Source organism: Lactuca virosa, chromosome 8, assembly GCF_052849685.1.
Source record: "Lactuca virosa cultivar CGN04683 chromosome 8, Lactuca_virosa_CGN04683_v6, whole genome shotgun sequence".
In the NCBI taxonomy this organism is placed as follows: Eukaryota; Viridiplantae; Streptophyta; class Magnoliopsida; order Asterales; family Asteraceae; genus Lactuca; species Lactuca virosa.
Window position 1 is genome coordinate 59,742,056 of NC_136433.1, and position 24,444 is coordinate 59,766,499.

The 24,444-nt window shown below is 37.0% G+C and overlaps 1 protein-coding gene and 2 long non-coding RNA genes across 3 annotated transcripts; 2 read left to right on the forward strand and 1 right to left on the reverse strand.

Annotated features, from left to right (window-relative positions):
- Window positions 1-3,593: 3,593 nt before the first annotated feature.
- LOC145128403 (uncharacterized) lies at window positions 3,594-13,203 on the forward strand. Its single transcript, XR_013716863.1, has 3 exons — window positions 3,594-3,748; window positions 11,733-11,812; window positions 12,908-13,203. It is a non-coding gene; the product is annotated as an uncharacterized LOC145128403 (long non-coding RNA).
- A 986-nt stretch (window positions 13,204-14,189) lies between these two features.
- Window positions 14,190-14,571, forward strand: LOC145129525 (uncharacterized). Its single transcript, XR_013717530.1, has 2 exons — window positions 14,190-14,277; window positions 14,352-14,571. It is a non-coding gene; the product is annotated as an uncharacterized LOC145129525 (long non-coding RNA).
- A 798-nt stretch (window positions 14,572-15,369) lies between these two features.
- On the reverse strand, window positions 15,370-16,338 carry LOC145130404 (uncharacterized). Its single transcript, XM_079065208.1, has one exon. It carries the CDS (start codon window positions 16,336-16,338, stop codon window positions 15,370-15,372), a length of 969 nt encoding a protein of 322 aa, XP_078921334.1.
- Window positions 16,339-24,444: the final 8,106 nt, after the last annotated feature.

The following is a 24,444-nucleotide window of genomic DNA, read 5'->3' on the forward strand; positions in this document are numbered from 1 at the left end:
AAACAATATTGATGTTGAGAAATAGTTTCATTCCTTGTTCCTTCAACTAAATATAGTTGAAAATCAGATCCAAAAGATTTAGCTTTTCTAGCTCTGGTGCTTTTCCTAGGTTTAGGTATAGAACTTGCACCACCAGAAACATCTTCAGCTTGAGTAGTACTCTTGTTGGAAGATTGATGAATCATGCCCCTTGGTCTAGGTATAGATGTAAATATTTCTTCATCAAATATAGCATCTCTTGACTCTATCATTGTGTTTACAGACACAGAGTCATTATATTCTAAAACATAGAATCTATATGCTTTGGAATACTCAACATATCCAATAAAGATACAATTTATACCTCTCTCACCCAATGTTTTCCTTTTGGGTTCAGTGAGCCTTACAACTGCTCTACAACCCCAAACTTTGAGATAACTCAAATTTGGTACCTTTTTACACCAAAGTTCATAAGGAGTATTCTTACTCCTTTTATTTGGAGTTCTATTCAAGATGTAACATGCAGTTAACATTGCCTCACCCCAAAACCCTTCACTTAAACCAGAATATGACAACATGGAATTAACCATTTCTTTCAAAGTCCTATTCCTCTTTTCAGCTACACCATTTTGTTGTGGTGTATATGGAGTTGTGGTTTGATATATTATTCCATTTGATTAAAATAAATTGGATCATAATACTCACTACCTCTATCAGTACGCAATACTTTTATTAATTCATTTTTATGAAGCTCAACTTGTTGTTTATAAATTTTAAATCAAGTGCTTCATCCTTAGAATGTAGCAAATAGATATAACAATATCTAGATGCATCATCAATAAAAGTAACAACATACTTCTTGTTTCCAAGGGAAGGTGTTGCATGGAAATCACATAAATCACTATGTATAAGATCCAACACCTTGCTTTCCCTAACAACATCTTTGAAAGGTTGTCTAGTGATTTTAGTTAGCACGCATGTTTTACATTTTTCATTATTTTGCATATCAAAAGCAGGAATTAAACTCATTTTAGACATGTCTTTTAATATCTTGTAATGAATGTGTCCTAGTCTAGCATGCCATAATTCAGATTTATGAAAATTATTGCTAGTACTATTAGAAGCCATGCAAACAGAATTATCACTAGAAGGATAATTAATATTAAGCCTAATCATTCCATTACATATATAGCCAAATCCCATAAAAGAACCATGTCTTGACAAGATATACTTATCACTTTCTAACACTTGTTTGTAACCATAATTATTTAATACAATTTCAGACACGAGATTCTTACGAATCCCTGGAACATATAAAATACTGTTCAAACACAAACATTTCTCAGAAGTAAAAGTAAGTAAAACAGATCCTAAGCCCTTGATTGGTTCAGTTGCAACATTTCCCATCTTCACAACAGATCCATCTTCAATTGGTTGAAAGTCCTTAAACCAATATAGATCTTTGCAAACATGACTTGTTGCTCCCGAATCAACCCACCATGCAACTTTATCATCCTGCACATAAAATGCTTCAGAAATCACAGAAATATAATTCTTAATATATGTAGAATTCTGCAAGAAAACAGAAATCTGATCTTGTTGCTTTTCTAGATCCTTGGATCCACTTGGTCCAACACCATCCTTCTTCACTTTGCGAAGACGACAATCTTTCTTGAAGTGACTCGGTTTGTTACAATTCCAACAAACCAACTTAGCCTTCTTGTTGGAAGACTTGTCATCCTTTCCTTTAAACTTCCTTTTTCCATTAGACTTCTTGGGATTCTTTGAACATTCTCCTTTCACCATGTTCATAGAAGAGGAACCAACTTGGTTCTTGCCTTTAGGATTGTTATCAAGTTCTTGAGTCCTTATGGACTCTTCAATCCTTAAATGGCTTCCAAGTTGAGTCAAAGTCAATTCCTCTTTGTTATGTTTCAGATTGTGTTTAAAATCCTTCCAGGAAGGGGGCAGTTTGTCAATGATCACAGCCACAAAAATGGCTTCATCCATTTTCAGATTGTGTTGAGCAAACTATCCCAAAATCCTTAACATTTCATGGAATTGTTCCATAACAGGCCTGAAGTCAATCATCTTGTAACCCATAAAGTTACTAACAAGAAACTTCTTACTAGAAGCATCTTCAGCCATGTACTTGGATTCAAGAGAATCCCACAGTTCTTTTGCAGATTCGAAATTTTGATAGATATCAAAAAGAGAGTCAGACATACCATTGAGAATATGACCACGACATATGTAATCATCATTTTCCCACTTTGATCTTCTTCTTGTTGCCTCCAAAGGTTCATCTTCAACAGATTCCGGTAAGACTGGCATGGGTGTACTCAGAACATACACCACTTTCATAGTGGTAAGGAGAAAATTCATCTTCTTCTGCCATCTACGAAAATCTTGCCCTTCAAACTTGTTCAGTTTTTCAAACTTACTTGTTATTTCCTTCACATAATCACCACTTTCCATGATTACAGAAATGCTTTAATCTTTGTTAGAAATTGGGGTATAGTAAGGCTTGGAATTCTGAGAATTGTGTAAAACACTTTCAGATTAAAGCATTTAGGTGGTACTCCGAATATTCTATAATCGGATAAGACTTAAAGAGACAAAAATTTAGAATGTTTTGATGATAGTTTCGTATATATGTACCAGAAAATGAGACCAAAACCGACTTTGTGATCTTTGTCTGAAAATTGTCATATGACAGTTTTAAACTGTCATAAAACTATAAAAATTGACATAAAAATTGACAGTTTCGACCCCAGCCAGGGGCGCTGCCCCCGGACCCCCGTTCGTTCAGGGGCTTCGCCCCTAAATGACAGTGTACTTTGAAAACTTTATCAAACTTAAGCAAGTGTGTACTCCACACCTTCCTTACTTGTTTAATATTTATCAATATCACTTTTGGTCAACAAAGTAATCCTATTACACTTAAATAATATTGATGATAACAAATCACCAACAGAAAGAAGCTTATTAGAACATTATACTTTTAAAAATCTATCTTAATATAGCATTGTACTATCAATTTTGTCTTATTAGGACATTATACTTGTAAAAATCTACCAAATTATTGAATTATAGCAATGAGTTTCTTTGTATCTGGATGACATTCCTATAACTAGTAGATTTTTCAAAGTAGAATGTTGTAATAGAAAAAAAAAACGAAAATAGAATCCCTACTTCTAATAAAAGACTATAATTTTGTCTATGTGTTAATTTCTTATAATTTACAATGATTTTGCACATACATTCTAAAAATTAAACGTGTACTCATGTGCTCACTTTCCCACTCATTCGCTCCATTATCTCTCAATCTCCCATCTCAGCGCAATTCTTGATGAATCATATTTTATGATCCTGAAATCATCGTGAAGCTCAATATTGAAATCCCTACTTCTCCTAGCTAAATTCTATTCTCATCACCTCCACCATAATTGTGTATTAAAAATCAGAATACCAAACCTCTTCTTTATTTTTATACGGTTTGATTTTTGTTTCCCATTAAAACCATAGCCCCTTATTTGCTTATCACATCCCCTAAATAGTAGGATTTTTGTTTTTTTGAAATTAGAATTCTGTTTACCTCTGTTGAAATCACATCGAACACTTTCTCTCTTAATCGTTCTCCTCCTGCCCACAACTTAAAACCCCAAATAGGGTCTTGATGAAGGCCATTAATGGAGTATATTTTTATCAGGATATAGGCCACGCAAGCCATGAAATTTTGGATGAAGACAACAAATTCTCGACCTGGGTAAACTTTCTTCAGTTTTGGTTGTTTTTTCTTGTGGTTTTGCTTATATGTTTTTGTTTAGCTTCGATTTAATGTCGATGTTTCGATTTTGTTGCTTCCATTTAATGCCCTAGTTTGATAAAAGTCCATTTTGTTGCAATTTTTCAAATCTTAAGATAAGGTTTAGATCAGATAAGGTTTAGATCTTGATATTGATGCGTGAAGAAGAACATGGCTAAGGAACAAGAAAAACGAATCAGGCCTGGTTTGATTTGTCTCTATATATCTTAGCAACAAACTTTCCCCATGAAAACAAGATTATAGAATGATGTTTCTTTACAAGTTCTTGTGCTTCCTCTTCTAATTGATATTGATATTGATGAGCTTAATAGTGATACGTTGGTCCGATTATGCAAGATATTGGATGACCATCTGAGAGACCAAAAAAATAATGCAAAAGCCGAGCTTGTGTCATTGAGGTAATTTATATATTTTTTTATTCACCCTTCTAATTTCTAAAGATGTGGAAGTCAAACAGTTTTTTTTTTGTTTTGTTTGTAGCTGTTACATGAACTAAGGCTTAAGAGTGCAACAATGCAGTCTCTCTCATTTTTCTACCTTCATCGTATAAAAGTTTTATTGAAGCATTATGATTGTATCTTCCTCACATTTCAAAATATTTTGATTGGTCATTTGTAGTTTACGAAAAAGATTGAAATTTTGAGATACCCTTAACCCAGATGGAATTTTGTTTTAGAACTCATGGGTCCCGTAGAAAATGTTGAGTTTTTAAAACCTCGAGTTTTGTGACTTTTTGAGAGTTTCAAAATCTCTAGAGGAATGTTGCAAATATTTTAAGGTGTTGGTGACCACATTCTTCAAGTAATCTGACATCCAATCATATTCACAGAATGCTATTTTGGTAAAATAGCCAAATTGATTGAAGTTTCAAAATGTGTGGGTTTTCACTTTTCATGGCAACTAACACTTCGTTTTATTTTTGTAGTGCTTATAATTATCTTCTTGCTTTCTTTTTGTTTCTTGATAGGATACATTCAGATATATATATATATATATATATATATATATCAAGTTTTAAGTTCAAGATTGTGTTCCCCAAAATCCCTGCATATCTCAGGGTATGTGTTTTTCTTCTCAATCTTAACACAACCCACCAACTGTTTGGAGAAATTGCCATAAAAAACAAACACACCCTGTTATGGTTAACTATAGCTTGTCTTTTATTAATGTAATCATGGACGATGTTCATAAATTTTTTTGAAACATTTCTTCAATGGGAAAAGACATAAATTTGGAAAAGAAGCAACTTTATGATCCTTTCAAACAAATGGGCCACAAACATTACCTGATGAGGATGATTTGTTAACCTAATTTTACAAAAAAAAAAATCCAATCTTCCATAATAAGTGAATGAAGGTGTTGAGGACTAATTTGGTTTATGACTGGTTGGATTTTCATGTTTCAACTATAATGATTTTATTTGTAGTTACAATTCTTGCTTGTAGAAAAAAGTGGTGGGGTACAGCTTTAGAGTTTGGTTGTGATAGTCGATTAATAGGCTCTTTTAGTAGCCAATTTGATTGCTGTTCAGCACTCGACTTATGATCTATTATTGATGAAGCAGAATTACATTCCTGTCCCATATATATATATATATATATATATATATATATATATATATATATATATATATTAAGTGAGGCTTATGAGCAGTATATTTTCGTTTCTTACATAATTGACCCAAATTTTGTTACAGTTTGTCAATTTTGCTCCTTTGTCTTAAAATTTTTTTTTTTTAAGTTTTTGAATATTGCAGCGTCTTTCTTTAATTTGGTGTGGATTTCTTTCCTTGCTTTGTCATCAGTTTTTCTTGTACAGGATCTTGCCATCTGTCACTTGCAATTTTAATTTTTTGGGGGTTTTATTTGTAAAACACTTTTCCCTCTTTTCTTCCAATATATATTTCTTTGTATGTTGTTGCATTTTGTGCTTCTCTGCCCTCCTGCTAACGATTTTCTAGGTTTTTTGCTCTTCATTTGTCGATTTTCTTTCCTTTGTCTTCCTTACGTTACTGTTGTTGCGTTTCTTTGTGGGTGGTGGTGTTGGCGATCAAGCAATGGAACAATAAACAACAACAAACTCACAGGGGTAAAACTAGAAATAGGCAGCCGAATGATTCACTTTTATTGAAAGAAGACTAGCAACCTAATGATTGGGTTGTTGTACAATGAAATTTCGACTGATGATTGTAACTCCTAAGCTATTCTATTTAAACTACTAGAATTAACAGAAAATGAGAAATACTAGGAACAATTCATTTTCTAACGGTCATGACTGCCCATGTGTTTTATTCTTTCCTAATTACGAGGTCAACCTTTGACCAACATTTCTCCCCCTCAAGGTTGACCTTTCTTCTTCAGATCTTCTATGCCAATTAGTGCCCTCATCTCAGCAAACTTTATCCTTGGCATTGCCTTTGTTAGAATATCAGCCTTCTGTTGATCCCCACTCACATGCTCCTCTTGAATCTGTTCCCTTTCAACACACATGCGAATAAAGTGGAACTTTGTGTCTATGTGCTTGCTTCTACCATGAGACACCAGATTCCTTATGAGTGCTATGGTGGATTGGTTGTCAATTAACAGCTTCACCTTCTGTGCCTTCTTTTCCATCAGCTCACTGAACAGGTTCCTTAACCACAGTCCTTGACATGCAGTTGCAGTTGCAGCCATATACTCGGCTTCACATGAGCTAAGTGCCACAGTTTTCTGTTTCTGTGATACCCATGTTATGAGGTTTCCTAAGTAGTAGAAAGCTATTCCAGTGGTTCCTCTTCTATCTTCACAATCACTGTTGTAACTACTATCACTATAACCCACGAGTCTTCCATTACCTACCCTGTGGTACATCAGTCCATACCCAGTTGTTCCCTTCACATATCTCAGGATATGTTTTATAGCAGTATAATGACTTTGTTTGGGGTTTTGCATAAACTTGCTCACCACTTCAATATTGTAGTTGAGGTCTGGTCTTGTGTGGACTAGGTACCTTAAGCTCCCAACAAGCTTCATGTACATTGTTGCATTCACGGGTTCACCATCTTCATCTTAGGTTAAATGGAGTTTTGGCTCCATTGGGTACTGAGAACTGTTGCATCCTTCCATGCCTGAAACCTTTAGGTTCTTTTCAGCATACCCCTTCTGTGTGAGCATTATACCATCCTTATCATGTGATACTTCAATTCCCAGGTAATAAGATATCACTCCCATATCACTCATGTCAAACAAACATTTCATTCTATTCTTGAACTCTTGGATTCCCTTCTCACTTGACCTAGTGACTATAAGGTCATCTACATATACGCCAACTATAAGAGTCAAGTTGGGTTTATGTACCTTCTATACGGCTTGCTCATGAGCACATCTGGTGAATCCAAGTGACTTGAGTGATTGGTCGAGTTTTGTGTTCCATGCCCTTGGTGCCTGTCGCAGCCTTGTGAAGATGGTACACCCAACCTTCCATGCCTTTTACCGTGAATCCAGTGGGCTGAGTTACGTAGACTTCCTCTTTGAGATCACCGTGTAGGAACGCTGACTTGACATCCGGGTGATGTATAAGCCAATTTTCCTTTGTCGCTACCGAGAGGATCAATCTTATCGTCTCCAACCTGGCTACTGGTGTAAAGGCTTCGACAAAATCGACACCGATTTCTTGAACATAGCCTTTTGCGACTAGTCTGCCTTATGCTTTATTACTTCTCCAGCTGCATTCCTTTTTAGCTTGTATACCCATTTTAGCCCTATTGCCTTACGATTTGGGGGCAATTTGGCTAAGGACCAGGTTTTGTTCCTTTCACTTAACTCCAATTCCGATTTTATGGCCTGCTTCCAAGCCCTTTCAGCCATTGCTTCTTCATAGGTCGTAGGCCCATCATCAATCAACAGCAGCTCCTGGTTTTCTTCATACAATTCTTATATTTCTGCTTCATCCAGTCTTCTTGTGTTCTCATAAACATCATTGAGAGACCGAAATCCCCTTGCTAGAGTGTCATCGAAAGAAACCACTGTTTGAACTCCTTCTCGGTTTCTTGAGGACTGAGTCGCAGGAGCTGATTGAGAGCCGACTCCAGGTGTTCGCGAAGAGCCTTCTGGTTGTGAGTTATCTGGTGCATAGTCACCGTAAGAGTTGTTTCACGGCGTCACAGGCTCTTCGTTAATACCATTTGTTTGATCAGAATATTGGGCCGGTTGAGGTTAGGTTGCTACATTTACCATAACATTAGTCCAGTAAGGTGTTGAGAGTGGCTCCCCCGTTGCTTCAATATTCCAGGCCCATCTCCTTGCTTCGTCGGAGGTTACGTCTCGTGCTACAACAATCCGTCGATTATTGGGATATACATTCGGTACCCTTTGGTTCCTTCCTCGGTTCCCAGATACACCATTGGCTCGCTTCGATCAGTCAATTTGCTCAGACCTCGTAGCTTTTTGAAAAATCCCACGCAACCGAAGACTGTGCAATCGAGGGCTTGGAGTTTTTCAATGACTTGTATGGGGTTATGTCTTTGAACGCCTTTGTGCTAGCTCTGTTCAGTAGGTACACTGAGTGTCTCACCGCCTCACCCCAAAATTGGTCTGGTACCCCATAGCCTTGAGTAGTGCCCTTGTTATCTCTAAAATCGTCCTATTGCGACGTTCCACAACCCCATTTTGCTGTGGGTTATGTGGTGTTGTCAATTGTCGCTTGATTCCTGCCTGCTCGCAAAAGGCCTGGAACTGGTTCGAATTGAACTCACCTCCACGGTCAGTTCTTATCATTTTGACTTTGTGGCTGCTTTCCTTTTCAACTAGCAATTTGAACTTCTGAAACATGTTAAGCGCTTCATCTTTTGTTTTGATCAGGTATACCCACATATATCGTGAGTAGTCATCTACGATTAAGAGGAAATATTGATTCCCTCCTTTTGTTGCTGGAGTGATGGGTCCGCATAGGTCTGCGTGTACTAACTGTAATGGTTCTTTAGCTCTCCACGTGGCTTCCTTTGGGAAAGCTTGTCTTGATTGCTTAGAAAGCATACACCCTTCACACACCTGTGATGGATGAGTCACCTGGTGAATGCCTGACACCATCTTCTTACGTGCCATCTCTTCGAGTGTTCTGAAGTTAGTGTGACCCATGTGTACTTGCCACAGCCACGAGCCATCATCTATACTCATGTTCAAACATATGGGTTTCTCAGGTATGAGCCTTATCTTATAAAGCCTATTTTTCGATCTCTGTACTTTCATAATCAAGCCACCTTCTTCATCATACATACGTAAGAACTCCCTTTTCATTCCTATGTCATAGCCTTCCTCCGTCATCTGACCCAAGCTCATGATGTTGCTGTGAAGGGCTGGTATGTAATAAACCTCTAGAATGATGAATTGATCACCATTCTTACAATCAAACAGCAACATGCCCTTTCCTTTGATTCGGACCTTGGACCCATCTCCAAACCGTACTTGTCTCGTTACATTCTCATTGAGTTCTGCAAATAAGGATTTTGAGTCAGTCATGTAATTACTAGCTCCATTGTCTAGATACCACACGTTCTCATCTTCACTTTCTTTTAACTGACTTGGGTACACTTTTTCTTCATTCAGGAGCACCATGCTTGATGTCTCTTCCCCACACACAGTTAGTAGGAGGGAAGGGCCTTACTCATCTGCAGCCAGATTCACCTCCTGGTCCTGCTGCTTCTTTGCCTTGCATTCAGATGCAAAGTGGCCAAGTTCTTTGTACTCAAAGCACCTTATGTTACTCTTGTCACGAGGCTTCTTGTTGGAGTTGTTAGCTTCCTTCCCCACACACAGTTAGTAGGAGGGAAGGGCCTTACTCATCTGCAGCCAGATTCACCTCCTGGTCCTGCTGCTTCTTTGCCTTGCATTCAGATGCAAAGTGGCCAAGTTCTTTGTACTCAAAGCACCTTATGTTACTCTTGTCACGAGGCTTCTTGTTGGAGTTGTTAGCTTCCTGTCGTGAGTCGCCACCCCAACGCCCACCTCTGCCACGAGACGAGCCTCGCCCTCATGAGCTGCCTCTTCCTCCGCGGTGTTATTTCCGCCCCTTCCTCGACCACCTAGTGTGTTTTGCTTGCTTGGACTCCGGTGGGTTGATGAGCCTTCTGCCTTGGCAAGTAGCAGGGCATTATCTGCCTGTGTGCTTGCCTTCCGGAGCCGGAGCCTGTCTTCATAAGCCTTCAAATGCCCAATTGCTTCTTCAAATGGCATTGATTCCATGTCACAGCTTTGCTCAGTTGATGCCACAAGGTTTATAAACCTTTCTGGGACTGTATCAAACAGCTTTCTTACCAATCCTTCATCTTCCAATATTGCCCCTGCACTCCCAAATTTAGAGATCATAGCTGAGATCTTTCCTGCATATTCATCTATGGTTTCTGTTTCCTTCATTTGGAGTGCTTCAAACTCACTTTTCAGTACCCACAATCTTGCCTTTTGGACCCTCTCTGGACCCACATACCGTGACTTTAGAGAGTCCCAAACCTCCTTGGCTGTCTTCTTCTTGGCAGCCTGTGCAAGTATCTACTCTGGTATAGATTGGAAGATGAAAGATCGAGCCTGCTTGCTCTTCTTCTCATCCACAACCACTCCAGTTGGTGGCTCAATGGCATCCCATAACCCATGGGCATCCATGATGGCTTCCATCTTAATTGACCAGGTGTTGAAGTTTAGTGAGGTCAGCATCGGGCATTGGAGAGTAAAGGGATTATCTTTGGGCTGATTGGATGATGATGAGACTGTCATATTGTTGAATCGAGGATACTTGGGCATACAAGTGATTAGGATATGTTTGCTCTGATACCAAATGTTGGCGATCAAGCAATGGAACAGTAAACAACAACAAACTCACAGGGGTAAAACTGGAAATAGGCAGCCGAATGATTCACTTTTATTGAAAGAAGACTAGCAACCTAATGATTGGGTTGCTGTACAATGAAATTTCGACTGATGATTATAACTCCTAAGCTATTCTATTTAAACTACTAGAATTAACACAAAATGAGAAATACTAGGAACAGTTCATTTTCTAACCGTCATGACTGCCCATGTGTTTTATTCTTTCCTAATTACCAGGTCAACCTTTGACCAACAGGTGGTTTTGGATTCTATATTGGTTGTGATTTTTCTAATTACATTTGGGTTTTTTTTTGTTGGTGTCGTTGTTCATGGGGCATCGGGGTAAGTGACGTCTTGCGTCTGTAATTAGGGAATGAAAAGAGTACACGTAACTTCCACCGCCTTTTAATCACCGACACCTTCGACTTCAATCGCCGAATTCTAGGTCTAGGTTCGGTATTCACCCTTTGTTTCTTCCTCCGAGTTTTTTAACAGGTGTGGTTGGGTTGTTTAGATATGCTTACAATATCACTGCCTCCTTGCTTTACTCATTTACCATCGTTTCCACAACTGAAAGTTTGTGGGTTTAATCTTGACCTTCAAAATTATGCATTGTGGGTATGGCAATTATTAGAAACAATTATCATTAATATAGAATAGAGGGTAGTCAATAATGGTCCGATAACATATCTCAGAGCTTTTGCTGGCTGTGATCTATTTACAAAGAAGCATTCTGAGACTGTCCTACATATGAAATGGCTCATTTGGATGATCCAAGTAACGATCTAGAGGCCCCATTAGAATATGAAAACATGGATTTGAAAAACTATGTACTCCAAAACTTTACAGAAGAACATGAATCAAGAAAAAGGGTTCCTTTTCATAATAATTCATCTAAAGAACTCTTTTGTGTTTCTTTTTTTGAAGTTTTAGTTATTGGATTTTCTGAAACTTCCTTTTGTTGTTTTCTATTCTTAACAATTAATAATATTGTTCATGTTGAATTGGTTTTGCTGCATGATTATGCTAGATGCAACCTACATGCCTATCAATTTTTTAATCCATTTTTAATTTATGTAATATTTCAGGGTGATCTTAGGGCATTTTTGAAAAGAAAAGGAGCACTGAAGCCAACTATTGCTTTAAAGTATGCTGTGGACATTCCAAGGTATGTCTCATTTCCATGTTTGCTTAAAATACACACTTATTATTTATTATCTTATGTTGTTACTTTCTCTTTTACATCCAATATTGATTATAAAGAAGCAAATAGCAGAAAATAGCAATGTAATTAGCTCTTTTTACCATTATAGGGTACGTACTTTGTTTTTAATTTTTTTTTTCTTATTATTTATTAGTAGTTTTTACTTTGAAAATTTATTCAAAAATTGATTTGTATTTATATGATATTGCTACAGTAATTAGTTGTTTAGATTTTTCAAAGTAGATTGATGTCTAAGAAGAAATGAAGGTAGGACGCCTTCTTGCATTAGGTTATTCTATGAAGTATACCTAATAGTTTATATCGTTTTGAATTTTTAGTTTTTTTGCATTCTTTTTCGTTTTTGTTTTGCTACCAGGTTATCGTCTGAGATGTTTAATTAACAGGTATGGCTAGGGATGAGCAAAAGGACCGAACCGGCCGGAACCGGACCCGACCCGGGAACCGGCTTTGGCCAAAATCAAGAACCGAATCGGCCCGGCGGTTCTACCGGTTCCCGGTTCCTACCGGTTCTTGTCGTGTCTTCAAATGTTGGAACCGGTCCTCTAAAAATAGCATCATACGGTTCCGGTTTTTGCCAGTTCTACCGGTTTTTGCCGGTTCTACCGATTCCGGTTCCTACCGGTTCCCGGTTCCAAAAATCCACAAAAATAACGTCCCGGTCCCGGCCCGACCCGACCGGTTCCATCGGGTTCCGGTTCCGGTGCCGGTTCCGGTTCCGGTACCGGTTCCCCGGTCCATATGCTCATCCCTAGGTATGGCCATTGTATACATTAATCTTTATATGAAATTTTCATCATATATGGTAACTATTTCAATGAAATGTCGAAACTACCCATTAATTACAATGCACTTTCATTTATGTCTCTATTATAGAGTTGTACTTCATTTTCATTCTAACAATCTACTTCAGTTATTTGTGTTTACAATGTCCCACTTCCACTTCCCTTTCTTTCTCTTAAATCATTCTACTTTCGATTTTTTAAGGCTTTGTACTTGAAAAAATCTAAGCTTCACCCAAATGGGTTCAATTTCATGAAGGGACTTCCTGAGAACATAAAACCAAATGGTTGTGCAAAGAGAGTGTCATCAAAGGGTAAACATTGGTATATTGGTCAACAGTTGGATATTGGTCACAAAAAAGTAGAAGGCTGTGGTAGAACCCACTATTCAACAAAAGGGACAAAAGGGCATAATGGTCATTTTGGTTATCACTGCACTAGCTGCTATTTTTTTTTTCATTTAGAACTGTTTACTGCAATCATTTTTTCGTTAAAATCAGTTGTTTGTTTCTCTTTTGCCATATACCAATGTATGTTTGTATGTATTCAGGATATGGAGGTGCATTACTTTCAAACTTTAAGTGAAATAGATGTATATATTTCAATTTGTAATTTGTTAATGGTTTAAATGTAATCAACACCTGATTGAAATGGGAAAATAGTTTTATTTGGATACTAATGTTTTATCAATAGTAGTTTGGAATGGATGCAACTACACCAAATAAAGAAAAAATTTCTTTGAATTGTACACAACATATACAATACCAAAAAATTAAAAAATAAAATAAAATAAATAAATAAAAGTAAAACCAACCTGGGACGAAACCTGAGACTTTTTTACAAGTTGTTATAAATAGAGTAATAATAAGAATTCAATTAGTATATATAAAAAATAAAAGGAAGGTAAATTTGGATGAGGCTTAATGCATCGTCGAACAGGAAAGTGATCATCTACACAACATTGGTTCGAGTTCGATTTTTGGCTAAGAGATTTTCTTTAAGGCGGTGTTATTTATGTTTTGACGGATTATTGACAGAAAGGAAAGAATAAATAAACATTTAATTTGTATACAATTATGTTGGTATATTACAAAGGAATAACGACATATATTTAAAAAAAAAAAAAAAATCTGTTGTTATTCCATCGGAAATTGCCCAAGGGATAGAATGACAGTTTTTTTTAGTCTGTGTGTGTGTGTGTCAAGTAGTGTATACTAAAAGAAACTAAGTTTTCAACGATTGATTTATTTTTCTTGTCTTTTTTCATTGCACTTTCCTTTTCCATTTCATTTTATGCACAACAATACTAAAAGATCTAAAATTTAATGGAAGAATCTGTGATACGTTTCAAAGCATAAATGTTCCTAAAACAGTATTAATTTATTAGTATTTATAATTTGATGAAATTTTATCGTAATATAAATGTTCCTTAAAACAGTATTTATTAGTATTTTAATTTGATATCTTTTTTCGTTTAACTATTACCGAATTTCCCCCTATATATCTTATGCATACGATCGTGTTACACACTGCAACTTATTCCTTTCGTAGATATTATATTGCGTTAAAACATGGAGCGAACTTCACTAAAGATCGTTTTCTTTGTCGCATTATTTCTTTCCATCTCTTGTACAGTTTTTTCTCCCTCCCTCTCTAATTTATGAAACGTTGCAAATTCAATGCTAACCGGATACACTTTGCAGGTATGCAGATGTCATTCGCTTTCCCTGAGACAGAACATGTAGCCACCCCGCAATCTCTGTCTAAAAGCAATGGTGAAAACATGACTGAACGTGTGGATCCCATTCGTTGTAGTAAGGATAGTGATTGCATTGCTTTTTGTGTAATTGGCTTAGGATTATGTAAGAATGGTGTTTGCACCTGTTACAACTAAGAAATTTAATAATTGTTAATCCCTTGATACATCCATATTACAATGCTGCAGTTGGTAGGTCTTTTCTTCTAAAAAATTGTCTTTTGATGATTTTGACGATTCTTAAATAAGATCCAATATGATATGCAAAATCCAAATCGTAGTTTTCATATATTCTAGTTTCATCACAGTAAACTGACATTGTTGGAGCAGGTCCCTTGATACACGAAGTAAGACCATCCGTTATACCCACCACATACCACATATGTGGTGGGTGCCACATCAGCACCACATTCCACTACCACTAACATGGGATACCTACCACTAACACACCACTCCACATCATTATTTTTATTTTTTTTAATTCAAAAATACAATAAAATTACATTTTTTTTAATTCAAAAATACAATAAAATTACATTTTTTATAATTAAAAAGCATTCATTTTTTTAAACTATTTTTTCATTAATTATAAAAATAAAATAACAACTTCAAACTACATTACTTAGTTAATCTAGAAAAAAAAAACATTACATTAATTAAAAAAACGAACAAACATACATATAAAAATCCTAATCGTCGTTCATGCTACGTTGGTACAAATGTTCCGCGACATCTTCTCGAAGATTGAAACACGTTTCACTGTTATGAATTTCAACAACTCGCTCTAAAAAAACATTCGTTCCGGGTACGAACTCCTCAATTGGAACGACAACGTCGTTCGGATCATACGTGCAAATCGTTCGACCTTCATCTTCAATAATCATATTATGCATTATAATACATGCTAGGACCATTCGTTTAATTCTTTCTTTATCCCAGAGTCGTGTAGCATATTTCACTACATGTCATGTCTGCTTAAGGACTCCAAATGCCCTCTCGATATCCTTTCTCGTCGATTCCTGTTTTTTTGTAAAATTTTTTGCCTTTTCACTTCGAGGAACCGAGTATGCCTTCATCAATGTAGAATAATCCGGGTATATCCCATCACCAAGGTAGTAACCGTATTTGTACGCGTGCCCGTTCACCGTGAACGTCATATCAAGTGCTTTGTCGGTCCAAATATCGTTGAAAAGTGGAGACTGGCCAAGAACATTAAGGTCGTTGTTAGACCCCGCTACTCCAAAAAAGGCATGCCATATCCACAAATCTTGAGATGCAACAACTTCTAGGATGATAGTTGGTTCACCTATATCTCCTCGAGTGAACTGACCACGCCATGCAGTTGGACATTTTTCCCAAGCCACATGCGTACAATCTAGACTGCCAAGCATATCCGGAAATCCATGCCTCTCTTCATGAGCCGAATATAATCTCTCAATATCACGTTGAGTAGGTTTGCGCAAATATTCTTCATGAAAAACCTCATAAACACATGCAGAAAACCAATCTACACATTCAACTGCGGTCCTCTCGGATACTTTCAAGTATTCGTCAGATGCATCAAATGTTATACCGTATCCCAAATACCTAAGAGCAGCCGCACATTTTTGTATACTACTAAAACCCATTCTTCCTCTAGCGTCGGGTTTTTGTTTGAAAAAATCATAACGAGATTCTAAAGTATTACTAATACGTAAAAATATAGCCTTATTCACACGGAAACGACGTTCGAACGAGTCTTCATTATAAAGACAATTATCGGCAAAGTAATCACGTACCAATAAGTCGTGTGCGGCTTGGCGATCACGATTGACGACCGCCCTTGTACGAGCTGCATTCGAACTTTCTTCGTCGTGAATGAGTTGCACAACATTGAAGAATGTCTCGACGAATTCTACGTCGCCATCCGAGTCGAAACTTTTTAAAAATTCCATATGTATTGTGGAATCCATGTGTATGTGTTTTGTGGTTTTAGATAATAGAATGAGGTGTAAGTTTTGGTATAATAGAAGGTTTATTTATATTTAGTGAATTGAGTTTGAAAAAAAAGGAAACGGCCAAAAAACCCAACAACCAATCACATTGTTCGTTTGAATCCATCGTCGGGAACACGAAGAAGCACGACCACGCCTGACCACGGAACGTCGGGGTGGTGTGCACGATCCGTTATCGTGGCCAACTAGACCACGATTCCATTCGTGGTATGTATACCACAAGGCCTAATATAGATACAAAAGTGAAGAGAGTTTTGAGGTAGAGGAATTATCTTCCTGTTTCTTATTCACTGCACACTAATAACGAGTGCAACTACACTATTTAAATAACAAGAAATAACAATTAAGCTAAAAACTGGCTAGACCATGTGCTCCTATCTAAATGGCAACTATAAGCCACGTTATTTCTTCCAAACTTGGTCAACCAATAACCAAGTTTTTCTATTGATCTAAATCTAACCCGTGACATGTGACCCACAACACGTTCACCCGTAAACCCATTAAACAAACCGATTAACCCAACAGACTTTAAGTTCATTTACGAATGGGAAATTAAATATATTCCTACTTTTTGTTCATATCAATCCTCATACACAGCATGTGTAACATTTAATGTTCATTTAATGATATTTTAATATACTAATATGACACATGTTATCATTTAAATGGGTAGAAGGATTGAGAAGAACAAAAAGTAGGAGCATATTTAATTTCTCTTTACCAATTTTTTAAGTTCAAATCTTGAAACTCATTCTGGATTGTAGCTAATATAGAGATCTATATATTACTCACTTTTTCTAAGAGTCCATCTGAGAGTATCCGAAGATGAAATTTTTTTAACCTGCCATAATTAAATGGCAATCTTTCCTCAATTAACTTTTTGATTTTCTTAATAATATTAGGGTGATGGAAGATTTAGTCAACGTGTAGGATGGGTTTGGGTTTATTGTAAGCACTGTTTTAAAACCAGTTTTTAGTTGACCCGGTATGGCGAGTCATGGTTTAACCACTGGGGCGGACAGATTTGAGAAATTCTATGCATTTTATTATACCAACATTTGTATATGTATATAACTTAGAAATTGATGTCTACAAGTAAATATTAAAAAAAAAAAAAAAAAAAAAAAAAAAAAAAAAACCATAATCTGTTGTAAATTAGAAAGTCCGAAATCATAAATACTTAATACCCAAATCTCTCTGTTCTAATAAAAGACTTCTTTTTCCGCGTGACAATTCCTCCGTTCATTCTTAATAAAAGGTAAATAACATTTGTATGTACATATCAGTTCGAACTTAAAATCCATAATTCAGCTGCTCAATATAGGTTGATTAGCAAAATTCTAGCAATTTCTGAAGGTAATCATTTACACTATCAAATCCCAATTTATACTATTTGAAATCATCAATAAATCACAACTTGCCTCTCATCTTCTTCCAATTTATACTATTTGAAATCATCAATAAATCACAACTTGCCTCTCATCTTCTTTGCTATGTTTTTAGCAGCATATAGTCACCACATCCACGTAAATTAAGTTGATTAAATCCTGGTAATGTAGGGTTTTGGAAAAAAAAAATTGTTTGTGTTTCGTATTTCATCAGCTGATACGTATATAAACTTTCCAACTAAAAGCGCATAGATGAGCGATCAGGGTGTCAGCTTGATAACGACGATCGTAAATATCAACAACAAACTCTTTTCCAACCCCATCGATTTCAAGACTATTCCATTGCTGATTCATTACTCCTATTTTCGATTAATTTGTCATCAATGTTCATTTGGTTTTTTAACCTAATTTTGTGTGTGTGTGTGTGTGTGCTTATGGGAAGAGTTGATGATAATAAAGAATAATAACGTACCGATACTTGGATTATTTTTGGAGACTTCACTGTAGTATGAAGGGCAGATGAGAGAATTAACTCAAGATTGTGTGCTTCCAGTGCTAAGGGTTTTAATCATTTCATCGTGCTTCCAGTGCTAGGGGTTTTAATCATTTCATCCGGGAGGCAGTGCTAGGGGTTTTAATCATTTCATCTGGGAGAGAGGGCTTCATGACCTTCGTATGGGAGGACACACGTTCACTTATTTTTGTCAAGTTGATCTCAAGTTAAGTAAATTAGACAGCTTTCTAGTGTACTCCAGTTTCATTAATACTTTTCCTTCCGCTTCGGTCACTACACTACCACGAGATTTGTCTGATCACTGTCATGTATTGTTATCTACTACTTAGCTTGATTTTGGGCCTGTATCGTTCTATTTCTTTAATTCTAGGATGTTCAGGGAGGACTTCGAATCGGTGGTAACCATGGCTTGAAAATTTTTAGGGGATATGGTGCAACTGATATTTTTAGGGGATACCAGCGAAATTGAAATTTCTAAAACATGAAATAAATAAATGGAGGCTGACTGATCACCCAAAAGAATTGCCCGACTTGCAAAAACCCAAGTAGAGGGTTGATGAAGTAGATTCTATTGTCGAATATAAGGTCGTGAAGTTGAAGTTGTCGATATGCGTATACAAATGTGGTCTCGAATACAAATATGGATGAGATTAAAAATGAAGCCTTTAATTTTTTTTCAACCTAAATTTCATGATTACTTGCGTTCCCGGACAAAACTATCCAATAATACGTTTCATGTTCTATCCAATGGGGACAGATCATATCTGCAAGCACCAATATCCTAGTCTAAAATCAGGTCTGCTGTGTGGGTGTGTGGGAATGAGAAAGCTCCTAGACCGGACAAATTCTCTTTTAAGTTCTTACAAAACTATTGGGACTTGGTGAAAGAGGACGTTTACTCATTTGTGAAATACTTTGAAAGATATGTGTGTCTTGCTCGGGGTTGTAATTCTTCCTTTATAAATCTTGTTCCCAAGATTAGTAATCTTCTCGTGTTGAGTGACTTTCGAACCATTATTTTAATTAGATGTATGTATAAAATCATTGCAAAAATACTAGCCTTTAGACTCAAAGTGGTGATTAGTGCTACCATTGACGACGTGCAAACAACCTTTGTGGAGGGGAGTTGTAACGACCCAAAAATCAAGGGTAAAAATTTCATTTTTAATATAGTCAAAACATAGATATCAGTTATTCCAAACATCCAAAACATCGTTAATTAAAAGATTTATCAGAGTTCATCCCAAAATCATTCAATGCGGAAAACATGGGTGTGTGCACTGCGATCAATCCGAGCCCTTCCTTTCCAAACCGATGATACCTGAAACAATTAACAAAACTATAAACACGAAGCTTAGTGAGTTCCCCAGAGCATACCCCACACAATCCACATAACCACATAATCCACATCAGCTATAACAACTACATAACCATATCAATCACATAACCATGCATATAAACATATAAAGATGTCGTGGGCTCATCCCCAGGGTCTTACTCTAGGATGCCATGGGCTCCCCACATGGTCTTACATCTAAGTGCCATGGGCTCTCCCATGGTCTTTAATAGGAAAGCCATGGGCTCTCCACATGGTCTTACATCCAGGTGCCATGGGCTCTTCCATGGTCTTCCATGCAAGTATCACGAAGACGACTAGCATACCACATAATCACTAGCATACCACTTATACATGCATACCAGACATATCAGTAGTGAATCTAGATTAAAACTACAACATAGTAGGAAATCCATGGGCTCTCCACATGGTCTATATCCAGGTGATATGGGCTCTCCCATGGTCTTCCATACCAACATACCACATATACCACTAGCATACTTCCTATCACATAACCAACTAACATGTCACATAATACAACTTCAGCTAGTGTATCATATATCATAAAATGGGCCGGCCTTGGTGCCTTAGACCCATTGGTATGGTGAGGAGACTCACCTCAAATGCAGAAGCTTCCTGAAAGAAATCCTTAGTTGCTGCCTTGTCCACTTCTTGAGCTATCAATACCGATCAATACACCCAATTAGCAATTGGGTCCCATACCATAATCCTTAATCCATGCATGGGGGTAAAATGACCATTCTACCCCTGGCCCATTATGATCCAAAACTAAGGCCCAAACCCAAAACAAAAGCCCAACACTATAATGTCCATAAATCCATCAATGGCCCAATTTTCCAAATTGGGCCCAAACTTCTACATGGGTCTTTCCATGAGGCCCAAATCCTCCTTTTCAGTCCAACACACTTAGCATCCCAATGGTCCAATAATAATCCAAACACTTAAGCCCAAAATGCTAAAGACACTCGTGGCCCAAACCATGGCCCAAATTTCTAAATTGGGCCCAAATCCTTCTGGGGCCTATTCCAACATCACTAACAGCCCACAACCTGATCGCCTAATGGGCCTAGGATAAACAAGCCCAACAGTTGACCCACACCGAAGCCCAACAAGCGAAACCCATTCTGACCGAGTACGCAGGGCGTACTCAGCTGTACGCAGCGCGTACTAGGTTTGTGACTTGTACGTTGCGCGTAACAGCTTGTACGCCCAATGTACTCCTCTGTTAAGTCCTTTTTGCTATTAAGCACTTAATGCTTCAAAGCAAGGGATAAAATTACAGATCTGAGCTCTACTTAACGTCTTAATCCATAAAGTCACTGACTTGGTGACTTTATATGACCCACGTGAACCCAAACACAAAATGTAGAAATCTACTTCCATGAAAATGACCATAACTCTTGCATGAACCCATTGAGACCTCCAAGAGGGCAACTTTATTACTTAGGGACTCAAATCACACCAAGGGTGGCAACCCTAAGCCTAAGAATCAGATTTCAACCATAAAGCTTCATGCTTGGGACCAAAATGAACTAAAACTCACAAATGAGAGATCTAAGATATCAATGGTCAAGTTCAGAGCTTTATACCTTCATCAAGCTGACAATGAGTCACAAAAGCCAGATCCATAAGCTTCTTCTTGATCCCCATCTTTGCATCAAACTCCACCTTCTTGAAAATGAGCCAAACACTCCAAAAATGGACTCCATAAGCTCAAAATGCCACCATGAATGGTTAAGGACGATTTCTAGGGTTTAGAGGGATGAAGGCTGAAGATATTAGGTTAGGTTACGAGATATGGAGTTTAAATAGGGTCCAAGACCCTAAAATAGGGTTCTAATCTGACTGGCGTACGCCCAGCGTAGATACGGTACGCCCAGCGTACTCCGGGGAACATTCGTAACCATCTTGGTCAGTACGCCCAGCGTACTCGGCTAAGCGTGAGAACCACGAAACTTCCGAAGGCCATAACTTCTTCGTTATAAGCTCGATTCCGACAATCCTTATATCCACGGAAAGGTAACGAAAAGCCCTACACTTCTAACAACTCAAATCTTTCTTAAGACCTGCCGAACAAAAAATCCATTTCCACAAAAGCCCGAACTACCACTTTACCGAAATACCCCTAGGCTCAAAACAAGAACCGAGCACCCGGATCACTTCTAATACATCACCCGCACCCAAATGGGCCTAGATTTACCTTCTCAAAAGCCCTAATCCTTATAATGATCGACCTTCGGGCCACAACCTCATACTAGGAGTTAATTCGGAACAGGGCGTTACAACTCTCCCCCAATTAAATTAGATTTCGTCCTCGAAATCATTCCTTGCCATTCCTTACGCCGAATAACTTGAGAATTATGGTCACAACCCCGAGCATACCATAGCCTTTCCAAGGCAACAGAAACCAACCCTCGTATGGTTCTAGAACCCGAAGATGAACGAATTCCTTTCAACCTGATCACATCTGCTCCATATGAAATCTGAAGTCTCGAGATGGTCTGTCTCCCTGACAGACTGCCCACATCGAATCATCATCGAACCGATTTAACAAGAAACCAGCCTAGACAGAATACTTCCCACCCGTTATACCTTGAGGCTTCCTAAAGAGCAAAATCACTAGTCAAATGCGGCTACCGAATAAGAAGCAATTCCACATACGGACCCCAAATCACTGAAGTCGCTCCAACTCCTCTTAAAACTTTTGGATAACGAATTGGGAAGTTTTAGACTTGTTGCAACACCACTACCACTCTCAAACACATGTTGGTCATATCTCAAATAAATATAGTTGACCATGCTATATTTATCCCAAATATGATTACATAACTGTCCAGGTGTGACTGTAGTGTTCAACCTTTAAGTTCTTTTGTTTTGTTCTTGTTATGATACGGTTCTAGCAAGTATGTATACTTTTATAAAATACTTATATCTTTAAAGTATACTTTTAGTCAGAGTGTTTTAGTCCCATTGTATTTATAGTTGTATATCTTGTATGGCTAGATATACTAGTTCACTATAAACAATGCTCTGATACCAATCTGTCACACCCCGAACCGGGACGGCGAAAACGTCCGGGGGCGGATGACTTCATGTACAGTATCATAACAATTGAATATAAATGAAACATAGCAAATCCAAACATTATACATAAAGATATAAAACTTACATTGTTTTACATCATGTTTATGTTTTTGAATTACACAAAAGAGACAATATTGAGTAAGTTCCAAACTACATCAAAATAATCTTGAATCTGCATTCCACAAACCTGCTTACTGATTTCCTGAGAATACAAGTCGTTTGAAAAACGTCAACATAAAATATGTTGGTGAGTTCATAAGCATTTTGTATAAAAATCTGTGATAGTTGGAAAACCATAAAATCCAATATTTTCTTGTCAAAATAGTTGTAATTCTTGTTTCCAATCAAGTATAGTTGCATGTGTGCTGTAGTTTATCGTTTTCGACATCGTATAAAATCGTCTTCCACAGAAAATCCTATATTTTCTGTTGTACAAAATAGTAGTCTTAAAAACCCTAAGACTTGTGTGATAAAGCTTCGTTTAATGTATCCAAACAATAGTTGATTATAATCGAAAGGTGTAACTTGGGTAAATTTCTAAGTAATACTGTTATATTCTAAGTGAGTCGTTATAACCATACTAATATGACGGAGTGCCTGTCCTAGCGTTCTTCAGGCGCTGGTTTCGTTTAAGACATTTGTCACCCTAGACTGGCCGGTCTACCTGTAGCGAACAGCGAATGTACGGGGTGTCAACCCCGTATAGATCTATACACAAATTCCCGCTCTTCCTCCAGGAGACTCTGGTTATAACTCTTACAGGACTTCAAACGTACACTATTATATATATATATATATATATATATATATATATATATATATATATATATATGTACTGTGAAGATGTGTTTGACTAGAATACTAACATGTGTTTGTGCAAAATCGTTGTAATCCGTTATTTATCAAATAAATAACAATAGTTGTACTCGTTGACTAGATATTTTGTTTTTGTTTATTGAAAATAACCACTTTTGAATCATGTTTGTCAAAAATGACCCAATATTATCGATGTTGGCAAAAATGATCCTTCATTTTATAAATTGTCAAATAAGACTCATATTTGTCAAAAGGTGTCATAAGTGGTTCAAAACTATGTGAATTGTTGAAAATGGCCCATTTCTTCTAAAATGCTCATTTTAGACTTATATTTAAGGAAATGTCCAAAAAGGCCCTTGTTTATCCAAAAATTTCATTTTTGGTCCTTTAGAAATTGAGATGTTCAATAATTCCTCAAATTTATCCCATGTTCTAAAAATGATCCTTACATATACATATGGCCGAAAGTGGTCCCCCAAAAATATCATTATTTCCACAATTTAACCACTTCCAAATATTTTGTCCAACAACTTGTTTAAGTAAATTTTTGAAGAAATCCTTATAGTTTTGGTCATAATAATTTGTGACTCATATGTTGTAACATGCTAGTTCTTGGTTCTTATACAAAATTTGTAAAATATGGTTCAAACATTTGAGAGTTTCACAAGATTTCGAGTTTGTGGATCATTCATATGGAGTATTCATAAATTTAGCTCATATAACTTAGCATACATGCATAACAAGCAAATATATCATGATTTAAACAAGGCTTTGACTTGTATCCTCCCCTAAAACAATGAAAAGCTCAAAAATAGGGGTATGAAGCTCACCTTGGGTAGAAGATAGTGTAGTGGGAGAGATGAGGTGAGAAATTTGGTGTCTAAAAC

Excerpts from the sequence above, each read along its gene's own strand:
- LOC145130404 (XM_079065208.1), bottom strand. The coding sequence starts at position 16,338 with ATGGAATTTTTAAAAAGTTTCGACTCGGATGGCGACGTAGAATTCGTC.